Below are 27,821 nucleotides of genomic sequence, written 5' to 3' on the forward strand. Positions count from 1 at the left end.
GAAACATTAGATGACAGCGTATAGCTGAGTCGAAATTAAAACTCAGGCAAGACGGCTTAGAAGCGAGTGCGTGTGCTTCCAAGCTATCCTTCCCATCTCACACCTCGTTGTTGGAAAGTCATTTTATACACACGAAGCATATTTTCACCTGTAGAAAACTTCAGTGACACAGGTTGAGATTAAAAAAATACTGTTGCTTTCCCTACTACATCATTACAATTAAATAATATAAAACATTCAAACAAAATAGCTGCAACAGTGAAAGACCAAGAACCACCTTTTCTGGTATCAAGGCAACAAGCAGAGTAGCCAACAGAATTAAACAAATTTCGTACTTTTGTCATCCACGATTCCGTGAATGCCTCCCACCATGATGTCATCCACGAACGGCCAGTTTTGGAAAAAAATAAATAAATAAATGGAAATCCGCCAATCGGCAGAAGTCTGACCTGACTGAAACTCGCGCAGACTCTGTGGTCCTCTGTGCAGCCGATACGAGCCGGAGCTAATCCGGTAAACGATGCGATGGAGCAGCGGTGGAACACCTTTGCATCGGTTGCAGACGTTTATTGTGGAAAATTTGCAACATTTTAGCTACAACTGTCGGGATGTTGGATGCTGGAGCACACAACAGCTGCCACAGAATAGACCACGGTAACAGCTTCCCACTTGGCTAGGACAATAACCTCCAGAACACCGCTCTTGCTCCTGTTACATATTGCAATCAACTTCACAAAATCGGGTCAATGCATAAAATCAAAAAAAACAAACAAAACAAACAACAACAACAACAACAAAAAAGCAATGACAAAACAAACGTGGAAGTCCTTCTACTTTAAACTTCTTCGTGCCGTAAGTTCGTTCCTTCACAGTAACTGTGACGTTGCCACTTCTCCCAAGGCATGGGGACCGAAAAGCTCCCTGAACGGGTCCATGCATGGCCTTCGGACAAGCCAGTGGTCTACCAGGAAGGACGTCTCAGACGTCATTTCTTGTCGATTGCATTGAAGAACCACTCGGTGAACTTGCGTAGTTGCGTCGCCGCTGTCTGGGACTCCTGCTGGAGACGGTAGTTGTCCTCACGGAGGTGTTCCAACTCGGCCTGCAACTCGGCTTTGTCCTTCTTCTCCTATGGAGAGAGAGAGAGAGAGAGAGAGAGAGAGAGAGAGAGAGAGAGAGAGAGAGAGAGAGAGAGAGAAAGAGAAAGAGAAAGAGAAAGAGAAAGAGAAAGAGAAAGAGAAAGAGAAAGAGAAAGAGAAAGAGAAAGAGAAAGAGAAAGAGAAAGAGAAAGAGAAAGAGAAAGAGAAAGAGAAAGAGAAAGAGAAAGAGAAAGAGAAAGAGAAAGAGAAAGAGAAAGAGAAAGAGAAAGAGAAAGAGAGAGAGAGAGAGAGAGAGAGAGAGAGAGAGAGAGAGAGAGAGAGAGAGAGAGAGAGAAAAAAACAAAAAGACAAAACCAACTTCCAAACGCAAGAGGCCATTAGACCCATCAAGTCTACGCAATGGTCACCAACTCAGCATTTAAAAAGGATAGAGCATGTACAAACAATCCTAAGAATCAAGTGAGGAAGCAGCACGTACCATTTTAAAATCTTTGGTACGACTCTGCCGACATTCAAACTCACTGACCTGCCAGACTCAAGACAGTCTAACCACTCCATCATCATGTGACGTCGGAAGGATTTCCACATTTTATGATTCAATAAAGACCAAGCATGATCCTAGAACCACAGGAACGTTGACATTTCCGTTGCCAGATCGGATATTTACTGAGACCGTTCCTGGAACAGTCACCGCCGAGTCTGAAGGAGAACAAACAAAAAAGCGGTTTTGCAGAAAAATGCATCCAACAAAGGTGGTGGTGGTGGTGGTGGTGAAGGTGAGGGGCTGTTTATTAAATAAATCTCAAATTCATAACGTGATATTTTGATGGTAACATCCTGCAATCACTCATTTTGTGCTCGTCTGATGTGTCAACGCCAAGAAATCATTAAAGAAGCTGCGGCGCTCAGTTGTTCGATAATTATCTGAAGTGGGTGTTCTCAATTTGACGTGCAATCGTTATGAAATGGAAATGCTTTGGGATCAGAGGGTTTTTCTTTTTCTTTTCACGAGGATTTACGATTTGGAATCGACTCACTAATCATACTCGTTGAAAACACATTTTGTGTGTTTCAAATAACCTAATTATAACCAAGCGGGAAATATGATGGGCACGAACAAACGTGCTTTAATAACAAATGATGAATCAGGTGTTTATTTAATGTATTCCTCCATGCTGGAGCAGCCTCCCACTCCCCAACCAAAAGGTGAGGGATATTGGGATGGCAGCATCATAATATGGCCATGAGGTCCATCGAGTCTGCTCAATGATTGCCAACCTATGGTTGCGTGTCCGTGCCCTATTGTTTATAAATACTAAGCATGAAGCAAGGAAGCAGCATGTACCATTTTCAAAGTCTTTGGAAAGATTTGGCTGGAGTTCGAACCACAGATCTTCCCGACTCAGAGCGGATGCTCTAACCACTACCCCACCAAGTCTCGTTAAAATAAAAGCCAACAAATCATTATGTCTTTAGAAGTAAAAACTCAACAACTCTCGCTGGAACGCTTAACAAACCACCAACAACCCATGAACAAATCATCAAACCAACGTCCGCAAGCAACGAATGGAGCGTGCCTCGCTGGCTGTGGCTTTTGCCTGTTTAAACAGAGAGGAACGACCCCCCTTCATGGTGCAGAAAGCGTACCACCAACAAGAGGTTGCAAAGTGTCAAGGAAGCAAGAATTAGTGCTATTCGGGATGATACATACAGTCATGCGATTACAATCGGCTTTTCAGGCGACATCAAATTTCATTGCGTCTCGGAGTGTGTGCTGTGATCATGGAGCGCAAGTACGCCGCTGCACAACAACGTCTTTCTTTTCTTTTTTGTTTACAATGTCGAGGCTCGTAAAAGAGCCTCTACCTCTCGAGGCTCGAATAAGAACACACAGAACTTACAGCAAGAGGAGCAGGAAACAAGAGGGGCGGGAGAGTGAAGGACAAAACAGTGGGGAACAGAGATATGAGATATGTGGAAGGGTGAAGGATGGGGGGGGGGTTACACAGGCTAAACAAGATGGACACAACAGGGACTTTCAGGTCCTTACATGACAGGGACTTTCAGGAAGGAAAGCAGGGAATTTGAAGGAGGTGGGTTTGGGGTTGATTAATGGGAGTGGAAAAGATCCTGGTTTTGGATGGGGGAAGATAAGAGATGTTGGTGAACACCTGTTTTGAAGACCTGGAGGGAAGAGTGAGATTGAAGAGTGTGGGAGTTTGTTCCAAAGGTGGGGAAAAGGAGGAATGAAAGAGTGAAGGTGAGCAGTGATTCTTGATTTTGATTGTTTTACCAGAAGGGAGTTGCTGGTAGACCTTGAACGTCCTGCGGATATGTGGGGGGGGGGGGGGGAGGTGCGTGCACGAGGCTGGAGAGGAAACGGTAGAAGAGAGAAAGCCCAACAACCTGCCTGCGGTGAGAGAGTGAGACACCCAAATACTCAGCCTCATCGCGGGAGATACCAATGATCCGAAACGCCTTGGTTTCCGCAGCGTGAAGCCGACAAAGGTGAGAGGCAGGAGCACCAGCCCAGAGGGGAGAGCACTACTCCATCAGGCTGTGGGTGAAAGCCTTATTTGTGGTAAGGAGCTCAGGTGTGCCGAGGGAGGACTTCACACGACGGAGGATGTTCAGTCGGCGACTGGCTTTGGAGACCAGGTTGGAAATGTGGCTTTCCCAGGAGAGATCATGGCAGATAGTGAGACCCAGAAGCTTGAATGAAAGGACTTCTTCCAGTGGATTGTTGAGAAAGTGGATGGGGAAGTTTTCCAGATGATCCTTTCAGAAAGACAGTGAGAGTGTGAGATTTGTCAGGATTGAAAGACATGTTCCATGTGTTGGACCAGCTTGTGATTTTTATCCAGATCTGCAGAGAGTGAAGAAGCTGCGGCTTGCCGGACTGAGGGATGACAGGTGGTACGACAGAGGGTGGAGTCATCAGCGAAGAGGTAAAGAGGATTTTCCAGAGAGTCAGAGAGATCATTGATGAAAACCAGAAAAATAACAGGGCCCAGAACACTGCCTGAACTCCAGCCTGGACAGGAAGAGGGGTTGAGACAACTCCATTTCGGGCCACATGTTGGATGTGACAGGAGAGGAAGCCTGCAAGCCATGATTGGAGATGTCCTTGGATACCAATAGGAAGAGAGTTTGTTGAGCAGGGCAGGGTGCCAGACCTTACCAAAAGCACGCGGTATATCTCGGGAATATACATTTATCGCGGTATATCTGATTGCATGTCTGGCATTGAGGACCTCCATCCATTATTGAGAGAGTGACCTGCTCTGAATCCAAATTGATGATCGGAAATCAGGCCATTGGAGAAGAGAAAGGATTTAATGTCTGAAGCAATGATGGATTCCATAACCTTGCTGATGATTGGGAGAAGGCTGATTGGTCTGTGGTTGCAGGGATCCATTTTTGCAACTTTTTTATGCAGAGAGGTCATGTTTGCTGATTTCCAAGCAGATGGCAGGTGACCTTGAGCAAATGAGAGGGTGAACAGAACGGAGAGAGAGGGTGAGCAAGAGCAGCAGAGCAGGTTTTTAGGACAGGTGGGCTGATGCCGTCTGGTCTGGTTGCAGAATCTGAGTCGAGGTTTGACAGCAAACTCTCCACCTTGTCAGAAGAAAAGGGCACAGAGTCAATGACCAGCTGGGTGCGACTGGGTAAGGTGGGTGCAGAAAGCGATGGGTTTGGGCCACACAATTTAGAAGCAAACACCGAGTTTAGGCATTCAGCCTTTTCACGTGTCAGCTGTGCGGCCATTTGGGGTAAGGGAGGGGATGGAGGGGGAACATACACCAGAAAAAGATGTAACGAGTTGCCACCAGGATTTGGAGGAGGGAGACAGGTTTGAGAGTTCAGACTTGAGAGTAGAAAGATGTTGTTTTCTGGCTCTCCTGAGGGTAGACCTACACTTGTTACGAGCTTTGTGGAAGGAAATGAGATCGCCTTCAGTTGGATTTCTGCAGTTAATTGCTACGTTACCCAACTCTGTCATTACGATCCACTTCCTCACCCCAGAACTGCTGGCCAAATTGAAATACAATCTTGAGGGAAATGCTGGCCACAAGAGCAGATGATTCAAGACATTTTTGTAATTGGAGAAAAGTGGCCATCGACATAACATGTACGCAAAAATCGTGGAGCCTTTTTTTTTGTATACCTTGGCAAGGCTCGAATGAGAGCTAACACATAACACACAGCTGGGGGGTTGGGGGGGGAGGGGGCATGGAGACAAGAGGGGCATGGGAAGGACAAAACAGTGAGGAACAGAGAAAGGCCTTCAACCTCTCTCACCCCTTTCCCAACAACACTCCCGGGACCCCCACCCCAATTTTTCCTAATGCCCTGCGAACATTTTCCAAACATGCATGGATCATTTATTAGAGTTGAGGATTTTTTTCTGTCCGAATTAACCCTTCCTTGTGAGCTGTTTATCCATTCATTTCTGCTAATGACACGAAGGTTAGAAAACGTATTTATCTATGCTCTTGAATTTCTTCTTCTAATTCTGTCTTTACTCATTTTCTAACTTCCACATTCTATTTCTACTTTTGCTTCTTTCCGTCTTTGCCATGTTGTTAATTGTCTCCACCCATCAACCCACCGCCCCTCAAGGCTGATAGAGTTGCAATGTCGAAGATTGGTAATACCCTCCAACATACCTCCCCCCAATCCCACTGCCAATCTCATTTCTCTTTCCTCTCTTACATTTCCTCCTTCCTTCATTTCATCAACATTAACAGCATTCCTTACCTTTTCCACAAACAATGATTAGATTACAGTAACTCTGATAGTCCAACAAGAGCGATGAAAGAAGTGTACGTACTTTGGGGAAAGATCCAAATGATATAAATAGAAAGCAAATGTTCAGAAAGACCGACCTTCTGCAAATCATCTTGTAACTGCTTTAGGATTCTCTCCAGATGGTTGACCTTCATGGACAGGGATCTGGAGGGTTGCTCCCTGGAAGAACAAAGTGTATTAGCCAAAGTCTCTGTCAACTCCTCCCCCCCTAAAGAAACCATGCATGACCATTTAGACACTTGTGGATGCAAAGGACCCTATAGTATTTGAAAAGAGCAGACCGTCGACCGTCGTGTGCCATCACCACAGCCGTCAACTTCTAAATTCCTGCCAACAATCAAAAGTAGCCGTGATGGAACCAGCAAACCAAATTTGCAATCACATGGTAGTTAATATGCATTTATTAGATACCTGTAGATAAATAACATCTGAGGCAGAGTGAAAACGAGGTGTTTCCAAGTGTGCTCTGAAGAGAACAGCCTGACTATAACGCAGCAATCGAAGTATATGCCTCATGATGCAAGGATTATAGGGGTTTCACTTTCATGCTCCACAGCAAACTGTTTTTTTTTATCCAAAGAATGTATTTCCTGGAATACAGACATTCTCTTCCCTTAGACATACATGGTGATGCATTTCCATGTCCGTTTGTCTCCGGATGGAGGTAGTCTCCGGACGTGTCCAAGGGTGGTAGTCTGCAGACATGTCCCGGCGGTGGTCGGATCCGGACGCGTCCCGGCGGTGGTCGTATCCGGGCGTGTCCCGGCGGTGGTCGTCTCCGGACGTGTCCCTGTGGTGGTCGTCTTCGGATGTGTCCCGGCGGTGGTCGTCTCCGGAAGTGTCCCGGCGGTGGTCGGATCCGGACGTGTCCCGGTGGTGGTCTTCTCCGGACGTGTCCCGGAGGTGGTCGTCTCCAGACGTGTCCTGGCGGTGGTCGTCTCCGGACGTTTCCCGGCAGTGGTTGTCTCCGGACGTGTCCCGGTGGTGGTCGTCTCCGGATGTATCCTGGCGGTGGTCATCTTCGGATGTGCCTGGGCAGTGGTCGTTTTCGGACGTGCCTGGGCGGTGGTCGTTTCCAGATGTGCCTGGGCGGTGGTTGTCTCCAGGTAGTGTTTATCATATGACCGGTAGAAAATGTATTTCAGTTATTATTTTGTTTCCTTCTTCACTGTTATTCGATGCAGAATTATTTTTATAAGACAGTATAAATCGTAATTAACGCTCCACCGCACGTTTCCCTTCCCGTCACCTCACGTCACACTTACCTCTTCCCAAACCCCTTCCCCCTCCATCTCCATAAAAATAAAACTCTCTGGATATTTATAAGCATTTCAGCTGAAATGCTATAAGCTCTTATATCTCTTAACTTCAGCCGAATTTCAAAATTTAAACTGCGGACTTGAACTTAGTAGCAGTTCCGATTGCAAAAAAACAAAAAGTGTTTATTTCTCCAATTCGCACATTGTTTGATACACCAGGCATCTCCGGTAATCTCCGGATGCCTCGAGACGGTGTTTTGTATGACCCAGCCAGCCATGCCTTATCAATCGCTTCGTTGGAGTGCTTGCTTGATTGCAAAATAGTGGTGGGTGAATTGATTCCAAAGTACTCAATTACAAAGTACTGATAATTACCTCCCCTCAATGGATGGGGAGGCAATACATCGACTGATGAAGTTTTGACATGTCGTTCAAAAGGTCCAGAAGTGCAGTTTTGAACTATTTCAGGAAGGTTAAAGAAGACAGTCCGAAAGTTACATGCGCACTGTTCAATAAACCTGGGTACATTGCAATGGTTATAAACATCCGTAGACGTCAGCGTTCGTGGCATCTCTGGGAGGTGTATGTTTAACGTGTTGCTAAAAGGGGAATGGAGTCCTCCCAGGTCTCAATGCCAATGTGTGTGTACATATGGGGTTTCAGAATGTGGGATGGAGTCCTCCCAGGGTGGGCTCAAACTATCCACCTTCATTTCAGTAAGGGGTCACGCACGATTCATGGACCGAGCTGTGAAGCTTTCTGTTTTCAAAGTTTTGTGCCGAGGGCTCTTTTCAGGATCGTCACTGAGCTCAGGACGGCTTCCAACTGTAGTTTGTTTGTAATAATATTCCCAGGGATGGTTTTTAATATATCTGAGGTTCTTCATCAACATTCCCATGAGGTTCTTCATCATCATTCCCATGAGGTTCTTCGTCATCATTCCCATGAGGTTCTTCATCATCACTGGTACAACTTTGGCATTCTTCAGCTTCCAGGATCTTTTCACTTCATGCTTGTGGTCTTGGTATTTGGGCATTTTCCTGATTTCTGCATCGTTAGTCCAAGATCATTGGTATTAACACCTCAATCAGCAATGCCTTCTTCTCTTTTTTTGCACCTACGTATGATATCTGGTTGCAATGCTTTGTTTTCGATGTTCACACCCGATGGGATCATTCGGTGGTATGTGAGGGATAGGTACTTCCATGTTTTCAGTCCATGCTTTTGGTTAATTTTCCCACAAATTTTCTGGAATATCAAAGTTTTTCCAGATGTGCCAGCGAATTACTTTACAAACTCTGTTGTGTTGTGTGTACAGCTGTTGTGACAGTTTAATTTTTTTTTGTGTTCACTCATTAAGCGTCACATGTCATTCTCTTTGATAACCCCACCTCCACCTCTCATTAGTCTTTTTATTTTCCCCTTCTCTCCCCCACCCTTCTCTCTCACTCTGTCCCCTCCTCGCTCCACCCTCCTCATAAAATGCAGCACTCTCCTCCCACACCTCTGTTGCTCTCTCACTGTCTCTGCCTTTATGTCTGTGTGTGTCACTCTCTCTCCCTCTCTCTCATGCACCCCCCTCCCGCAGTGAATAGCAACGTTAGGTGAGGTGTCGCTCTCCCCACCTCCCCCCTAGCTCCCCATTTCCTCATCCTCTCTGCCTCCCCTCCCCCCTCTTCTCTCTCTCCCTCCTTCTTTCTCCCCCCCCTTCCCCTTTATTGTCCACACAAGCAAAGCAACGGGTTGTATTTTCTAGTACGTAATATATCAAGGCAGCAGATTGATTGAGGCAGCAGGGCACAGATCGAGTCCCAGCACAGCACTTGCTGCACGACCTGTTACTTACAAATGGCGTCTGCCACACGAGCACATTGTCTCTGTCCTGCTGATCACCAGTTAGGAGGTTTGCAGTCAGGGATAATAACTTTAACCAAAGGAGCACACTGACCCTGCGACATGACACCAACATAGTGCACATAAATTATGTCGACATCACCTGAGTTATGCTGACAAATCACATACCGGCAAAGACCTGAGTGCCACAGGGGCACCATCCTCGTTTGTAGGTGATGTGTCGGCATAATTTATGCAATGGTAGAATAGAAAAGCTAAAGATCCTGGCTTGTGATCGGAAGGAAACACAGTAAATGTCAGGCAGCTTGTTTCTGGCAAAGGAAATGCACCTTTAGAAGACTGTGCACACGATCCTTGGGCACCATAGGAAACAAACAAAACAATCTGAGCAGGACACCTTCGCTGTTCAGGAGTCAATAATGTGATTGTAGTACCATGATAATACTTATTTTGAAGAAGCGTCTTCAAAGGTCCAGCGCTGCACATGAGATTACATGTATTCTATGAAGTGATAATGGCTCCTTTGAACACCCCAAACACAAAAGCCATTTCAAGCATGTACGCTGTTGATAAGGGCATCTGTGAAGGGGCAACAGAAGCACCGTGCTCTCCCAAGAAGGTAAATCTCCCACAGTCTGACAAGTTACACGTTTACACTTCACAGACCAAACAAAAGAATTTGTGTCCAAATCATTGGCTCACGAGGGTTGATCAAAGCGGCACCATTTGGGCCGCTTCCACGGGCTAACCTGCTCATGTGGCCGCAACGGGCGCATCCGTACCCGCTCGCAAGGGGCGAGGGTAGCCGATGCATGTCGCAGGTCGGAGAAAGCCGCCCGCTGGCATCCAGCGTCCCTATCGGCTCGATGTCTTCTACGTCCAGCAGTCCGGTGAGGCTGGAGGCAGCTGTGTGATGGTCTGCAGGAGAACAAAGTTGTTGTTTTTTTTCCGATTCCAAAATAACAATTACTATAACACTCTTCATTCCAGAATCAATTACAGCAATGGCAAGCTGGATCAAACGGTCTACGAAAAGACTTCGATAAGGACGGCACAATATGCAAATTGCTATAAAAGTTCAAGCTTTGCTGTTGCAAAAACAAAGAGAAGACAATCAAAATGAAGGCATGAGGCAAGGCCCGGTCCCATCTCTGTCTCTCGCATGAAGGGAGATAGTTGCCTGGAGGTTGGGTTTCGCAAAAGTGGATAATGGACCATCGGATATGAATATTTATAGAGATGCGCCATGGCAGTGGCCGTGCTCCGCAACTAACCACCTGGAATCAAAAGGCGGAAATATATCGATGAATGAGTGAGGTGAATGAAGCAATTTGGGCCCAACTATTTATACCCTAACATGCTTTGTTAGAAGGCAATTTATTGTATTAACGTGGTAATGCCTCAAATAGGAAGTAAACATTCCAGGCACAGTCAATTCGGGTTGTTTATGCACAGGCGAGGGCATTCAAGCCGAACAATTGATGAGGATTCAAGGAGAAAATGTGGGGAGAATGAAACAGGAAGTTAAAAAAAACATAATTGCAAAGAAAAGTTTATCTGCAGTTGCAAAATGAAGTCATCTTTCGATTCAACGTGGAAGGTTAAATGATCAGTGCGATACGAATATAATAAAATGGGTTAATTGGTATCTAGACATCCGGTTAAACACCCCGTTCAGGAATGTTGAAAACGATTGCACTCTACATCCGAAAAGTTTGAGGGATCGACATGAAGGCTAGATTAGGTCTTGTCGGAAGCAAATCAAATTTTTGTAACGATCGAACTTCAAAAGTTCACAGATTTGATGAGCACAATCAAAAGTGATCTTGGAACACGAAGAGAGGGATAAAACCATCTTCGGAACAATATGTAAACACAATTGGATTGTATTAACAGTTTGCAGCTCACGAAAGAGATGATATGAGGTTAATTATGTGCAGAACACTTGGGACACAATTAGCCCGTCTGAGAGGCACTTCTTGAATTTGCGAAAAGAAAGAAAACGAAAAATGCTTTTGACATGTTTGATGTAGGTGGGTTAAAACAGCAAGCCCCGTTTTGTTAGGGAGCAAAAAGCGTTATTCAAGCTCGAGGCCTCCGGATGCAAATGGAAATTACCTTCCAAGATGGCCGACAACGAAAGTACTAAGGAAATGGAAAAGAAAATAAAGAAAATAAATTAAAAAATCATGCACGTGAATGCATTTTCCCATAATTCCATGTTCAACTTTGTGGTTATCGAATTTTAGTGAAAAACTGCTGTAAATCTTTTATTATTGATCAGATAGACAATGATACAGAGTTTGCAGAGCATCGGGGATGTGAGATCTGGATGGAATTAAACAAGGGCCTTCATTGGCAGACATTTACATTTTACATGTGTTGTTGTTGGTGGAATCACAATTGTGTTATTATAATTGATGTGAGGATCAGCTTTATGAGAAAAACTGCATGTGTGTGTGTGTGTGTGTGTGTGTGTGTGTGTGTGTGTGTGTGTGTGTGTGTGTGTGTATACAGTGTGTATATATATATATATATATATATATATATATATATATATATATATATATATATATATATATATATATATATATATATAAAAATCTATATCTGAATATATATCGGCGTCGGAGACGAGTGGACGCGCACGCACGCACGCACACGCACACGCGCACACACATTAGTGGGTCATAAAGTGTGATTTGCTTCGATATTGGTGCTTTTTTAAATTTTTATTTTTTATCTTGCCAAAACGAAGTTTTTGCAAGATATGTTAGTCAGCTTGTATGTTTTTTTTTTTTTTTTGAATTTTGTTTGTTTGTTTGTCTGTAATCACGTATAAAAAATTCTGCAGAGCACAGTTATCATTGGAAATTTTTGTAACTTTGCATATCAGAGGCCTATAGAGGTCCCTTTCAGTGCACAAAATTTTGAAGGTCAAGGTCACTTTTTCGCAAATCAGGGGAGTCGACGAAACCCTTATTTTTTGAGTAATTTTGATCGGATCGTCTTCAAACTTCATGGGAATATAGTTCATGGTCTGGCACTCAGCTGATTAATTTTTGGTGGCGATTGGCCTTGACCTTCATGGTTAGCGCCTCAGGTCAAACATATTTGACCCCAAGGTCAAATTTTCAAGTTTTAGGAACCATATCGTGTAGTACCTCAAATTGAACACCTCGATGAGTGCTTTCTCGATATGTCAAGCTTGAGACATTATGACGTCATTTGGTGACGTTATGAGGCAAACGCATATTTTTCATGGTTACTCTGTAGAACGATTCTCATCGGAATCTCTCGAAGGCAGATATTCCTCAAGGAGTCGCTCCTGGTGGATAGCAGCTCTGTTCACCTCAGTGTGACCTTAAAGAAGTCACACGTGGTCACCTTTTGGCAAGATACACGTCACCCTGCGGGTGACATTATTTTTTTTATTTGTTTTTTGCACTTCAGGACTGGTCTGCTGTATCCACCTGGGAAAGTGGAAATCAGCCAACATCACAGCATGACACTTAAAATGTGCAAAAACAGATCTCCTGAACTACAGCCCAATTAGTTTACTTCCAATCATCAGCAAGGCCATGAAATCCATCATCGCAGTTGACATGAAATCATTCCTTTTCTCCAAAAGCCTCACCTCAGATCATCAATTTGGATTCAGACCTGGTCACTCCACCTTGGGCATGTTGCTTCTACTCACCCAACAATGGTGGTGGCCCTCAACGTCAAGCATGAGATCAGGGCTGTGTCTCTGGACATATCTCAAGCTTTTTATACAGTCAGGCATCATTCTTTGCTCTTCAAACTGTCCGCCGATGGAATCCAAGGCCAACTCCACTCTTGAATTGCTGACTTCCTCCTCTCTCATAGACAAGGTGTGGCTCTCGATGGAACCCTTTCATCTCCTCTCCCTGTCAAGGCTGGAGTACCCCAAGGCAGTGATCGAGGCCCCATATTTTTCCTAATCTTCATCAGTAATCTCACAGACTCTGGAAAATCCTCTTTATCTCTTCACTGATGACTCCTTCCTCCGCCAAGACATCGTTCATCCTTCTGACAGACAGGCAGCACCCTCTTCCCTCTCCTCAGACCTTGACCAAAATCACAAACTGGTCAAACACAATTTTATTTATGTCTCCATATTGTCCACCCTTACCCCTCATCGTTAACTGCATCCATCGTTTGTGCATCTCTGTCTACGTTCTCCCTCTGCCCTATTGATGGTTTTTCCTATTTTTCCTCCTCTTCCGTTTGATATGTTGTGTCCTGATTTGTTCGAGGTCATCACTCTTCCATGAGCCAAGACCATGTTTAAAAAAAATAAAAAATAAACATTCACGGACCCCGACATTCACAGCATTTTTCAGGAACGTATCCCCCACAAAAAGCGGGGTCAAACAGTATATACATATACATGAGTGTGTGCACGTGTGTGTGGTCGACCTTTCTCATCCTGCCGCTCTTGGTGTAGGTCTTCTCCCCACTCATTATCCAGTCGGACCAGCGGCGACGTAGCCCATCTTTGAACGGGTTGTTGATGGGCACATCGAGGGGCTGCAGGAGCGATGTCATCCCGCCTGGAATGATGACGAGAATGGTGTTGGTCCGACGGAGCAGCGCTTTGGTGTCGTCAGTCTTGTGAAAACTGATGACCGCCATCTGGCCTACTACTCCAGACCATGCGCACCCAGTTATGGACCAGTCCCTCATCTATCCACCCCTTCTGCTGCGCATGAACAATGACGCCAGCTGGAAACTTGTCTTTCGGCAGTGTGTTCCTCTTGAACATGACATACAAGGGAAGCTTGCCACGTAAGCTTGTTTGAGGTGGGTGCTCCGTTATTCGACTCCAGCTATTGTGAATAATTCTTCTTTTGATGTGAGAAAAGGTGTTCTTCGTCTTCATATTAATAATAACATATATAATATATATATATATATATATATTATATATTGTTATGGATCTGGAAACCATAAGCATTCAACATACAGATGTCCCAAAAGTCAGTTATGTCGTTCAGTATGTGTGTAGTCAGATCCCTTTTCTTTTGTCTAGTGGGAGAATCAAAGGCATGCGTTGCGATTTCTTTTTAGTTAGGTTATTAAATCTTTACATCCAATGAACCCTCCAACAAGCCTTCTAACAACCATCCCATCTGCATGACCCCTTCAGCCCATCACGCTCCATCACCACCCGCTGGCTGCTCGTACCTTGACTTGCCAAAAGGGGGTCTCGCGGTTCCAGTTCTCGGCTCCCATGAACGTTGTAACTCTTGTACGATGACCTTCACGGCGCTGACACTGTTACTCGTTGAGAGCGAAGCCATCTGGAGGAGTAACTGGGGTCTCCTGGCAGGGGCCGAGGCCCCGCCCCGGAAAGGTGGGCCGGAGGACCCTGTCCAATCAGAGGCAGACAGCGAGGTGCATTTTCGCCAAGGGCCCCTCCCCGTGGTGAGAGGCCAATAAAATCTCCAAGACTCTTTGTAAAAAAAGGGGTCCGGTCGAGTTTACTTTCACAGTGGCTGTAACGGGTCGAGTTTGTTTTCACGGTGGCTGTACGGGGTTCTAGAGTTTCACGGTGGCTACTACGAGGAGTTTTAAGGAAGGACAGAGCGACCCTGACCTCCCTCCGTAGACCCCGATTGTTCACCACCCGAGCTCCGCCACGAACCACGAGTCCCTATGTGCGACTGGGGACTGGACCAACGACCTTTGTCAGGTGCCGCATAGCGGAGCACGCCCTTCTTCCGATGGTCAGGTACACCACCGAACTCTGACCCCCAGCTTGTCTCTCTCCACGGGAATAGTCTCTCTCCATAAATATATATATATATATATATATATATATATATATATATATATATATATATATATATATCTTCTTCTTCTTCTTTCGGCTGCTCCCGTTAGGGGTCGCCACAGCGGATCATCCGTATGATCCGCATTGTGATTTGGCTCATGTTTTACGCCGGATGCCCTTCCTGACGCAACCCTGGTCGCCTCTTACAACACAGGGATATGGTACACCTATTTTAACCGGGGTTTACACCGGCCCAGTGCACTGGTACTCATTTCGCCGACCTCGGAAGAATGACAGGCTGAGTCAACCCCCTGGTGTATTAATTCAGTGGCCCAACGGGGCTTGAACTCAGGACCTTTTGGATCCCAAGCCGCTGCCCTAACCACTGCACCAACACCAGGCTCATATATATATATATATATATATATATATATATATATATATATATATATGTATATATGTATATATGTATATATGTATATATGTATATATGTATATATATATATATATATATATATATATATATATATATATATATATATATATATATATATGTATATATATATACATATTGTTACGAATTTCGCCGGCCCGGCATGCGATCGGCCGCGTACCTCTAATGGCGGCCGCGTCACCCACCGGAACGGACAATTCAGTCGTGACCCTCCTGGAACTACCGCCAGGAGCCAGTCTCGGGTGGGGGTTTAACCTCACCACAACCCAGTCTGCATTCTACCCACACGAAATAGGGTGAATCGCTGAATGTCGATATACCTAAGTACCTGCGCGGGTAGCGTACCGAGGAGTTGTACCATGCCGCAGGTCGGCTCCGGACATGAACCGCTTAAGCGGCTCATTCTGTGCTGCAGGGATAGCCGAGCGGAGTTATCGCCGACCTCGACGGTTCAGATTATTTCCTGGGTATCTAAACTCACTACCAATCCCTTATGTGATTCAAGATGGCACTTTCAATGGCGAAAGAGACGACGAACGGGATACATTTCACACAAACACATATTGCACACACAACACAAGCAAGGAATCATGCAAAATACAAGCAACAAATAGAATGCAAAAGCAATACGACCGACTATAATTATTATTTACAAGCACTTACACAGTTTCTACTTGGCAGGACATGGCGCCACAGCATGCATACAAAAACAAAGAAAGACCTCACTCACAGGCAAGGGGTAGACGGGTCCATAGACCTTTATGGTCGTGGGCCGTGGATGACCGAAAAGGCCCACGAGACCGAAGGGTCTTACCCGCACCCTCGTGGTGCGACGGTGGGCAGGTCGCGACGTCTCGTCCCCACAGCAACTAGCGTAGCCGCGCCTGATCTCGGGCCTTGCAACAGTGGGCAGGTCATGACGCCTTCTCCCCACGGCCACGAGGACAGCCGCGCCTGATCTCGGGCCTTACAACGGTGGGCAGGTCGTGACGCCTTCTCCCCATGACCACTAGCACAAGACTTCCACCCGACTGCCCCAAGTCTGTCTACGATGAAGACTTGGACCACGACAGACTTGGACCAAGACCACGACGACCAAGACTTCCACAGGACTGCCCCAAGTCTCTGCTCTCCGCGCCTCCTTTTCCAGGCGCTCCTCTTGCCCTTTTATTTCTCCTGCGCCCGCCCCGCCCTTCGCGGCGCGTGGGTGGGGGGAGGAACATTCCAGAGAAATTGGGGCGGGAGTTGGTTTCCAAGTGTCAAACTTGTTTACCGGAGGAGAAATTGGGGTGGGGCTGGTTTCGTTGCTCCTTTAGTGGCGTTGTGGTGTGGATGGCGTGGTTGTTGAGATGGCGTGGTTGTTGAGTTGGCGTGGTTGTTCCAAAATAATGACAGGTAAAGAAAAATGGCTAACTCAAAACGTCGCAGCCCGGATGAATCACACATATTTCCTCTCAACAACGGGTGTGGACTAACTACACATGAACTTATCGATATATCTAACCTGAGGACCTTTCTGGTGTATTGCAAATTTCCACAGCCGTAACAATATATATATATATATATATATATATATATATATATATATATATATATATATATATATATATATATATATATATATATATATATATATATTGTTGTGGTTGACCAAATTCGCAAACCACCATTCAGGTCCCTTAGGTGAGATATCTCTGTAAGTATATGTGTAGTTAGGCCCAAACCCGTTGTCTAGAGGGAATAAATGTCATTCATGCGGGCTGCGACTCTTCAGGATAGCCGTTTTTCTTTTACTATCTTTATTTTGGACCAGCCGCCATTATTACCACCACCAACCACGTCTCAACAGCCATCACACAACAACCACCAACCACAACGCCGCTTCACCACAACCGCCACGACCTTTACCGTCACAACTCGCCACCATCTCATCCACACCATCTCGTGCCACTCGTGGGTGCCGATGCTGGACTCGTGTAGGGCGCGCACCGAGCAGCGTGTTCAAAAACATCACGGACTTTCCGCAGAAAACGGATCAAAAACGACTCACGCCCACTTTTGTTCCGTCCAATCGGTGAGCGAGGGGCGATTTGGCCCCGCCTCCAGGGCGTTGGAGGGCGGTCGCTATATGCAAATTCATGGATCAAAAAGCATTCACGCCCACTTTTCCTCGGGCCAATGGGGAGCCAGCAAGAGAGGTGAAGGGTCGGAGGCAGAGGGTCAAGGGTGAAAGAGCGAAGCCACGGGGCTTATATAAAACGGCTGCGTTCGTCAGTCAAGGCAGTTCAGTTGGAAGTTGGAAGTGTGCGGAGTACAAGAGAGTCGTCGGTGGAGCTGGAAAGAAGTGGTACTAGTCAGAGTGAAGAGGACGGAGCTGTGGAGAGGTGACGGCGGCGAAGGCGGACGAGGGGGTGCTCGCGTCGGTGCCGGGAGCTGCACAGGGAGAGGCCAGCAACGCGACCGAGGTGGAGGAGGAGACGCTCGCCGCGGGACCCGAGACAGGGTGATATCCTCCTTCCCCCGAGCATCAGCAACCCCCTCCTGTTTCCCCCCGCGCTGAGATAGTGCGACAAAGGGGGCCCCCTTCCCACCCCCTACCAGACACTGTCCGCGAGGCCCGCGGAGTTGAGGCACCACCGCCGCTCCGCGTCTCATCATCAGACGGGTAGGCCCGACACGGTCTCGGCCCCAGGCCCGCCTACCCCCCTCATCCTGGAGGGTGGTTCTCTTTTCTTTTGCTTTGGGAATATGTGTTGTCGGCGCCGTCTGTGAAGTAAAATTGCATAAGTGTTGCCGTGTGCCCGGTAGTCGGATAGATCTGCATTGTTGCATTTGCTTTTTGTGTAATATTGCATTGTCTTCTTCTTTTACATGTGCTTTTGGTGGAATTGTATATGTGTGCTTTCCGGTCATCGCGAAATAAATGTGCTTATTGTTGAACTGTTTTCCCGCTTCGCTTCGTCTTTTCTTTCATTGAATCTCCATCTTGCTTCACGTAAAGGGTTGGTCGTGGGCTAAAACGCCCGATAATTAATCGAACCGTCGAGGCCGACGAATAACACCGCTCGGTTATCCCGATAGTACGGAACGGGTCGCTTAAAGTGGCCCGTGTCCGAAGTCGACCTGCGGCGAGGTGCGATCGCCCGGTCTACCCTCTGTGTGGGTACTTAGGTAGGTCGAATTTGGCGAGCAACCCTATCCCACGCGGGGGCCGATTGGCACGATCGTGGTGAGACCGAAAGGTCCACCTGTGACTGGTTCCTGGCGTTAGTCCGAGAGGGTCACGACTGGATTGTCCGTCCGGTGGGCGACGTGCCACGATTCGAGTTACGTGGCCGTCCGCACGCCGGCGGGCGCGAATCCGCAACAATATATATATATATATATATATATATATATATATATGTATATATATATATATATATATATGTATGTATATATATATATATATATATATATATATGTATGTATATATATATATGTATATATATATATATATATATATATATATATATATATATACATATATATATATATATATATGTATATATATATATATATGTATATATATATATGTATATATAAATATATATATATACATATATATATGTATATATATATATCTATATATATATATGTATATATATATATGTATATATATATATGTATATATATATATGTATATATATATATGTATATATATATATATATATATATATATATATATATATATATATATATATATATATATATATATATATATATATATATATATATATATATATATATATATATATATGTATATATATATATAAAAATATATGTATATATATATATACATATATACACATATACTTGTATAGAAAAAAAGAAAAATCTAAAATGTATAATGTGTGTGTTGGAAATACAGTATTCTAGCACAATAGATAAAATAAAAATATATTGATGTTACGACTAGAAAACCATTAAAAAAAACACAAGGAGTTGAGAGGAGGGGGGGGTGGATGGTGGACACAGAATCTTAAAAAAATGTTTTTTATTAATTCAGGAAATTAAAAAAAACCAAAGCTGCTATTACTCGTTCTTTGTTGTGTATTTCAGAGATTCCTTTAACACACCCAATTGGTTGAGAGAGTGGAAGAGGGAGAAGTGAAGGGAGAGGGAGGATGACTTGGAGGAGTGAGGGGAGTGGGGGTGGGAGGAGGAGGAGTGGGGGAGGAGGTTTGGGGAGATTGGGGGATGGAGAGGGGGAAAAAGAAAGCCATTAACCTGAGAATACCCACCACTCCAATCCAACTATTGTGTACAAAAGCAGTTGTGCACAATCAATTATCTGATATTATAATAATGGATCAATCACTGGTGAGGTGATTAAATGAACATCACTATTAGGGAGTTGTTGTCCAAATTAAATTGCAATTTGATCAGGGCACATGGTAAGACCCTCAAGACGACACTCTATTTCGTTATTAATTCACTGTATGAATCCAATCATTGAGGACCACTCACAGAATCTGAACCGTTAAATATATATATATATATATATATATATATATATATATATATATATATATATATATATATATATATATATATATATATATATATAAAAATAAAAATTGCTGATACAGAATAACACAAATTCAATGAAACTACAAGGGAATGTTTTTCTCCAGAAACAAGCGTTTTCCATTCCAAAAACCGAAGGAATGGAAAAAACCCCCCCAAAAACATTTCACGAGGTCGTAACCTCATCGCTGAGCAGAGTAAGTAATAACTGTTATATAACAGATGTGACAATGCACCGGATCCTCTCCGAAACGTGCAATTTGGAACTAAAATGATTCCTCACGAGTAACCGGGAGCCCCAGGATGCCAATTACAGCGTCGGATAGTTTATGCTTCAAGTATAACGGCGTAGCCGAGGAGTCTGATGGACAACGAAACCATAGGGTGCAACACAGGGGAAGAGGCCTGAAAGGAAAATTCCCTTTGCGTCATCTTGTCTCTGTGTAGTTAGTAAATGCTAATCTTTCATGCGACTTGTGATCAAACTCGCCACAATTTCAATGTGCAAGGGTTCAAGAGGAAGAACGAAGAGGAATTGCAGGTGATAGAAAAAGGTGCGACTGGGAGAGAGAGAGACGTTAAAATAAGGCAAAGAAAAAAGAAATATGAAAAATGCACACAAGTGAGTTGGGATGACCGACGTCCTCACCTTCAAAGGCACGTGCGGCGTCGACCAAATTGGCCCAATCCAGGCCAGAGGTCGTATCTGGAAGTGGCAGCAGTTGGTCTTCGTGTAGCCCAAGCGGCAGGCGCTCCGGGAGAGACTCATCAGAGTCCGACCGCTCCACTGTCGAATGCAAGGTTCCACATCAATGTCATACGTACAAACAGGGACTCTGAAGGCATGAACAACTCATTGTTTGTGGCACACGTTAACACAATCAAATGAGACGCAAGGTAAACCAAAGCAACATCGAGGTGGAAATAGTTTAATGAGCTGGGCCACGAGACCACCCTCTATGACTAACCCCTTAAAGTAAATTGCCTCAAGTCATCACCACCGGCATGCATACAAATTAACAGGTTTGACCCTTTTAACTTGTGAAATTAAGGTAGGGTATCTTGCATGGTAATGGATTCTATAAAATGCCAAATTCTCCGTGCATGACCGTGGATACGACAGGAAACTCCTTAGTACTTTTACACGAGGAAGCGCATACCAAGGAGCTCATCACCAAGAAGGGGAAGCAATTGCATGCCTTTGGACGTTGGTGCGGAATATTCGGCATCCACAGCATACAGGCAGTCATCAGCAGGTGGACGGGCCGGCATGGAATGGGCATTCGGAGCAAGGGAGCCATCTCGTTGGCAAAGGCTCTCGTCAGAGTGGGTTCGCTGCAGCCGGTGGTTTGGTATGGCACTTGGCAGCCCCGCCTGTAGAGGATTCAGGAGTGGAAGAGGGGAAGGGAGGAGAGAAGGGGCAATGGGAGGAGTGCCCATGTTTTAAAGAGCATTTCTGAAATTATATTTTTGGCCCATCGATTTCGAGACCATAGTGAAACGAAAGGCAATAAATAAATTAGTGTTATCTCAATATTCCACATCTTAAATCTGAAATTGCTTTCAAGCTTAATTGCTGAGCTTCAATGGCACACACCATGATAACTTCAGAGCCGTTTCTAGAATCCATTTCACTTCACTTATTCAACCAGAATTTCAGGATCTCTGCATATATGTGCATCACACAAAACTGTTTAATAATAATAGTAAAGAAATCTTTGTAATGAGTCATCTGAAAAATTAAATTCAACGAATTTCCCAAATAATCCCCAAAATTAATTAGGACCATGTTTGACAACGGTCCTTGCATTACATCTATAAGCATCACGTGACCAATCGAGAAGAAGCAAAAACATTCCCTTCTCCATGGCAGCCATTTTCAAGTTGACTCTCAGACTCCCATGCCTCTCATGACCATTATGCCTGGAACAGTCGTCAGCAACAAGTGCAACGGGTCGTTCCATTGGTCCCGGACCATTTTCTTGGAATTTTACAGTGGGAATTTTTACTCTGGATCAAGTGGATTCTTGATCATTTGTGGAAGAGGCTTTTTCAATAACCAACCACTGGAAAATGATCTGGAAATAAAATGGTGTACACTGATGAATTGGTCTTCCTCGCATGCGACTGGGCCTGGTTCAACAGCCGAGACATGACAACACAAGGAACAATGGTAAAATGTCGGTGTGGTCGAGATCAAGTTAGTGGTGAGAAACCATGACAGGTTCGTCTCCCAGATGGCCTTACTATAGGAAGTACATGGAGGAGGTCATACACCAAAGCGCACATTGATAAGGTGCTAGACCACTGCAGAAGTTATTACTATTAAGGTTTATGTTTGAAACCAAGGCCATGCATGTCTTGAGACTTTCTGGGCTGAGATATATGAAGGAAGAATTGAACTACCGTGCCAAAAGGACCAATATGTCGTGGGTCTTTCTCTGTGTTCTGGAGTTGATTTCTACCTAGTCTCCTGCAAATGTAAATACCACCAGTTGAGACTCACCTGAGGAAAATCAGATCTCAAAGCTGGCCTGCAATGGCAAAGGTAATGGGGTATAACTGGCCTCGAAAGGGCCACAGAGACTGCGTCATTTCATTAATCCCATGACACCTCAGTTACCTGACTCTGGCCACATCATTCCCGTAACCCAACAATTTGGCTCGAACAATTCTCCAAGTATTAATTCTGAGCTTCATTATTCTTCAATTCCGTTGGGTCAACTTTCTATCCTCCATCAATTCACTCTTCCATGAGCAGTGGCTTCTGTATGAAAAGCAATGCCACATGTAGTAGGGTAAACTTCGTTTGCTTTCTCCCTCAAACTGGTGTCATGGTCTATTGGTCTTCCACAAGTTACCTTAAAAGTAGCGTCAATGCAGGATGAGACGAATCTAGCATACAGTGCCGATAGAAAGTCTACAACCCCTTTCAATTTTTTTTTTCCTTTTGTTGCCTTATAGCCTGGAATTAAATTACATTAAATCAGACTTTTTCCACCTGTATTTACACACCGTAACCAACAACTTCCAAGTGAAAAACAAATTGTACAAATTTCAGAAAATAAATTTAAAAAACACAAAACTAGACTATCTTGGTTGGATAAGTGTACACCTCCCCGAGTTAATACTTGGTGGAAGCACCTTTGACAGCAATTACAGCTGTGAATCTGTTGGGACAGGTCTCCAGCAACTTTGTACACCTTGATTGCGCAATATTTGTCGATTCTTCTGTACAAAACTGTTCAAGCTCAGTCAAGTTGTGTGGGGAGTGTTGATGGACAGTAATCTTCAGGTCATGCCACAGATTTTCGATTGCATTTAGGTCAGGCCTCTGACTGTGCCACTCAAGGACATTTATCTTTTTGTTCCTCAACCATGACAGCAGCTTTGGTTGTGTGCTTTGGGTCGTTGTCATGCTGAGAGTTGAACTTCCGTCCCAAATTCAACTTTTTAGCAGAGCACAGCAGGTTTTCCTCAAGGATTTTTCTGTATTTTGCTCCATCCATTTTCCCTTCTATCCTGACGAGTACCCCAGGCCCTGCTGATGAGAAAAATCCCCATACCATGATGCTGCCACCACTATGCTTCACAGTGGGGATGGTGTTCTTTGGGTAATGTGCTGTGTTGGGTTTGTGCCAAACAAAAAGTTCCATCTTGGTTTCATCAGACTGCAAAACGTTTTGCCACATGGCTTCAGAATCTCCAGAGTGGTTTTTTGCATACTACCTCAAATGGGACTCAAGGTGGGCTTTTTTGAGTCATGGCTTCCTTCTTATGCCTGGTGTTGGCTTAATGGTTAGGGTGGTGAACTTTGGATCCTTTGGTCCTGAGTTCAAATCCAGCTCAGCTATTGAATTAATACCATGTGAAATAATACTGCCAGCAGCTTGATGATTTGAGTAAGTCGGCAAGTCAGGAATTAAAATGTTCCTTGCAAGCCACGGCCAGAAAGATTAGGATGCATGATGAAGCACCAGACTGTGTTGAATGCCCAATATGCATTCAGACAGCCGTGACCTCATGTTTAAGATTCAGGGCCCCCATTCATTATTAAGAGAAAAGCAATGGTATATATGCCAGATGTTGGCTTAATGCTTGGGGTAGTGGGATTGGGATCCAAGGATCTTGAGTTCAAATCCCGTTCAGCTGTTGAATTAATACCAGGTGGGGTTAACTCGGCCTGTAATCCTTCCGAGGTTGGCAAAATGAGTGCCAGTATGCTGGTATTCTGTGTTGGAGTGGCGACCCGTCCAGGATTGTGCCCAATTGCCAAGGAGACTGCTTAAGCAACACCAACGCTCTACACAGAGTATGGTCCCAATCTCCTCCTCCATCCTTCTTGACATCCGACCGTGCAGGCCAGCCTTGTGGAGTGCTTGACATACTGTTGTCACATGCACACAGTGACCAGTGTTTGTCAGAAAGTCATGCAGCTCTTTCAAAGTTGCAATCGGCCTCTTGGTGGCCTCTCAAATCAATCTCCTCCTTGCTTGGTCATCCAGTTTGGAGAGACAGCCTGATCTAGGCAAGGTCTTGGTGGCAGCATATGCATTCCACTTCTTAATAATTGTCTTGACTGTGCTCCAAGGGATATTCAAGGCCTTTTAAATATTTTTAAACCCATCCCCTGATCTGTGCCTTTCCATAACTTTATCCTGGAGGTATTTTCAGAGCTCCTTGGTGCTCATGGTTGAGTCTTTGATGTGAAATGCACTACCCAGCAGAAGAAACGTACAGGAACAGCTGATTTTATTCTGAAATAATCATAATCATTGCAATTTAACACAGGTGGAGGCCAATTTACTTTGTGTGTGATTTTGAAGGTGATTGGTTACACCTGAGCTAATTTACAATTGCTATTATAAGGGGGGTGGACACTTATCCAATCAAGATATTCTAATTTTGTATTTTTAATTAATTTTCTGAATTTTGCAGAATTTGATTTTCACTCGGAAGTCGTGGGTTACGATACGTAAATAATGGTGGGAAAAGTCTGATTTAATACAATTTAAATTCAGGCTATAAGGCAACAATAGGTGAAAAAATTGAAAGTGGGTGTAGACTTTTTATAGGCAGTATGTGTGTGTGTGTGTGTGTGTGTGTGTGTGTGTGTGTGTGTGTGTGTGTGTGTGTGTGTGTGTGTGTGTGTGTGTGTGTGTGTGTGTGTGTGTACACATATAATATGTGTGTGTGTGTGTATATATATATATATATATATATATATATATATATATATATATATATATATATATATATATATATATATATATGTATTCCCGGTGTATGCCCCGGTCAGAATAGGTATACCATATCCCTGTGTGTCGTAAGAGGCGACCAGGGTTGGCGTCAGGAAGGGCATCCGGCCATAAAACATTGCCTCAAGAAAAAGCCTAACCCCTGCACAGCAGGGAAAAATGGCTGTAAAAACGGTTAAAATATATATATATATATATATATATATATATATATATATATATATATATATATGTATATATACATATATACATATATATGTATATATATATATATATATATATATATATATATATATATATATATATATATATATATATATATATATATATATATATATATATATATTGTACACATTGAATACAAAGGGCAGAGAAGCTCTTTGTGAGCCAATGGCCATCCATATCTCGTGCCCAACTGTGTCTGCGAACGTCCTCCTGCAGTTGGGTTACTTCTTATTCGGAGGTTGGTGGCAGGATTTGCACTCCGGCCACCGTAAAACCCTTCATTCCACAAAACATTCTCGAAGCATAAAAAAATCTGAAAACCTACTCCATGGGAGTACCTCCTGTGCAGCTTGGACTTAGGGTGGCCGGTTCATGGTTACAGCACCCACAATCTCATCGCTGGACTTGGTATTCCAATGCTGGTGGTGTAGCAAAGGAGATTGACCATGTGCTCGTTGATGGTGGCTGGAGGATGATCCAGAACTGCAGGGTCTACTGGAGTGCTCAGTTCCTCAATACTGACCACTGGCTTGTTGTAGTAACTCTTGTCGCACCTTAAATCCAGGAAAATGGTACCATCCTAGCCAAGGCTGGATGTTGGCAAGCTCAAGGATGAGAAGGTAGCTGAGGAGTTTGCGAACAAGCTGAGTGGAGATTTGAGGAGTCTGGGTGCTTTGGGAGGTCCTGAAGAGTTGTGGAGTGCCTTAAAGACCACCGTCCTTAATGTTGCCGGTGGATGCCTTGGAACTCACCGAAGGGTGAAGAAGAATTTTGTCTCTCAAGGGACACTGGATACCATTGACCAGAGTCGCAGGGCCAGGCTGAATGGCAGAACTGATCTGTTTAGGGAGCAGTTCATGAAACTGCACATGTGCTGAGGGTAGACAAGGAGGCCTCTGTATGAGGAATCTGTGAGGGGGTATAGCATCACCTGTGGACAGGTGATTCTCGTCCCGCTTTCAGGGGAATTTGCGGATTGCGTTCATCCTAGCCCATCCCTCGGTGTACTGCAGTTCGAGCAGAGAGTGGTAGGCTCTTGACAGAGGAGTCTGAAGTGAAGGCCCGCTGGGCCGGTTACTTTGAGCGGTTGTACCAGGCTGATCCACCAGCTGTCGAGTTGGATGTCAAGGGTGTTACAATCACTGTTGCTGACCCTCGAATCAACTGTGGTCCACCTTCGCTTGTGGAAACACAGACTGCGATGAACTGGTTGAAATGGGGTAAAGCTCCAGGGATCTGTGGCATCCATGCTGAACTTCTCAAGGCTGGTGGAAATGCTGCACTCGTGTCGTTGCATGCAGTTTTATGCTCTGCCTGGAACACGGGCATCATCCCAACTAACTGGAACAGGGCCTTGTTGTCTCTCTCTGGAAAGGGAAGGGTGATCGCCAAGACTGCAACAACTACCGAGGGGTGACGCTGTTCTCAGTGCCGGCAAGGTCTTTGCCTCGATAATTCTTGATAGGGTTCACCACCATCTGCTTGAGCACCAGCGTCCAGAGCAGTCAGGCTTTACACCAAAGAGGTCAACGATTGACCATATCCTTGCTCTTCGTGTCCTCACCGAACGCAGACGAGAGTTTCGGCAGGGGCTGCTTGCAGCCTATGTTGATCTCCGTAAAGCGTTCGATTCAGTGAATCCGGATGCCCTCTGGAGGATTCTTGGTCTTCGTGGGGTGGCACCAAAACTGATCGATCTGATGTCTGAACTCTACTCTGGTACTGAGAGTGCTGTGAAGTGTGGTGGTACCATCTCTGACTTATTTTCAGTTGTTCCTGGAGTTACTCAGGGGTGTGTTCTGGCCCCCACACTTTTCAGCACTTGTATGGACTGGATTTTGGGGAGGATGTCGGAAAGATCAAGCTGTGGTACATCATTTGGGAATGTCAAGATCTCTGACCTTGATTTCGCAGATGATGCAGTCATCTTTGCGGAGATTTTAGATATCCTTTTGGGGGCCCTCAAAGTGCTGAATGAGGATTCGGAGCCACTGGGATTACGGGTTTCCTGGGTCAAAACTAAGATCCAGGCTTTCAGTGACATCTTGGATGCTGCTGTCCTGTCTGTGCCTGTTTGTGATGAGGATGTTGAGGTCGTGGAGAGATTCACTTACCTTGGCAGTGATATTCATGTCTCTGCTGGCTGTGAGTCAGAGGTCAATAGACGTTTGGGTCGGGCCTGGGGAGTCATGGATTACTGGATCATGGGGTGTGGCGCTGCCGGTACCTGTGCGGGAGGACGAAAATCCGAGTCTTCAGCTCCTTTTTGCTTCCAGTCTTTTTTTTTTGTATAACTTGTCGAGGCTCGTATGAGATCTAACACACAACGCACAGCAAGGCGGGCACGAGACAAGAGGGGTGGGAGAGGGAAGGACAAAACAGTGGGGAAGAGACATTAGATCTGTGTAAGGGAGAGGGATGGGGCGGGGAACATGGGGAATACAAGATGGACATTACAGGGACTTTCAGGAAGGAAAGCAGGGGATTTTA

The 27,821-nt window shown here is 44.8% G+C and overlaps 1 protein-coding gene across 23 annotated transcripts in view; it reads right to left on the bottom strand.

Moving 5' to 3' along the window:
• Window positions 1-552: 552 nt before the first annotated feature.
• Window positions 553-27,821, bottom strand: part of LOC147023891 (signal-induced proliferation-associated 1-like protein 2) — a 389,701-nt gene continuing 362,432 nt past the window's right edge. For 16 of the 23 annotated variants that reach the window (XM_085889827.1, XM_085889829.1, XM_085889825.1 and 13 more), the window contains 6 exons: window positions 21,009-21,222; window positions 20,498-20,635; window positions 11,144-11,170; window positions 9,775-9,943; window positions 5,990-6,071; window positions 553-1,129 (listed from right to left, as the gene is read on the bottom strand). In XM_085889827.1, the coding sequence (XP_085745953.1) occupies window positions 986-1,129; window positions 5,990-6,071; window positions 9,775-9,943; window positions 11,144-11,170; window positions 20,498-20,635; window positions 21,009-21,222 (774 nt within the window). In that variant the 3' untranslated portion in view covers window positions 553-985. The remainder of the gene's footprint in view (window positions 1,130-5,989; window positions 6,072-9,774; window positions 9,944-11,143; window positions 11,171-20,497; window positions 20,636-21,008; window positions 21,223-27,821) is intronic. The other 7 variants (XM_085889824.1, XM_085889820.1, XM_085889826.1 and 4 more) reach the window with 5 other exon arrangements.

Source organism: Eptatretus burgeri, chromosome 7 (assembly GCF_056783735.1).
Source record: "Eptatretus burgeri isolate ZD-2024b chromosome 7, Ebu_testis_v1, whole genome shotgun sequence".
NCBI lineage: Eukaryota > Metazoa > Chordata > Myxini > Myxiniformes > Myxinidae > Eptatretus > Eptatretus burgeri.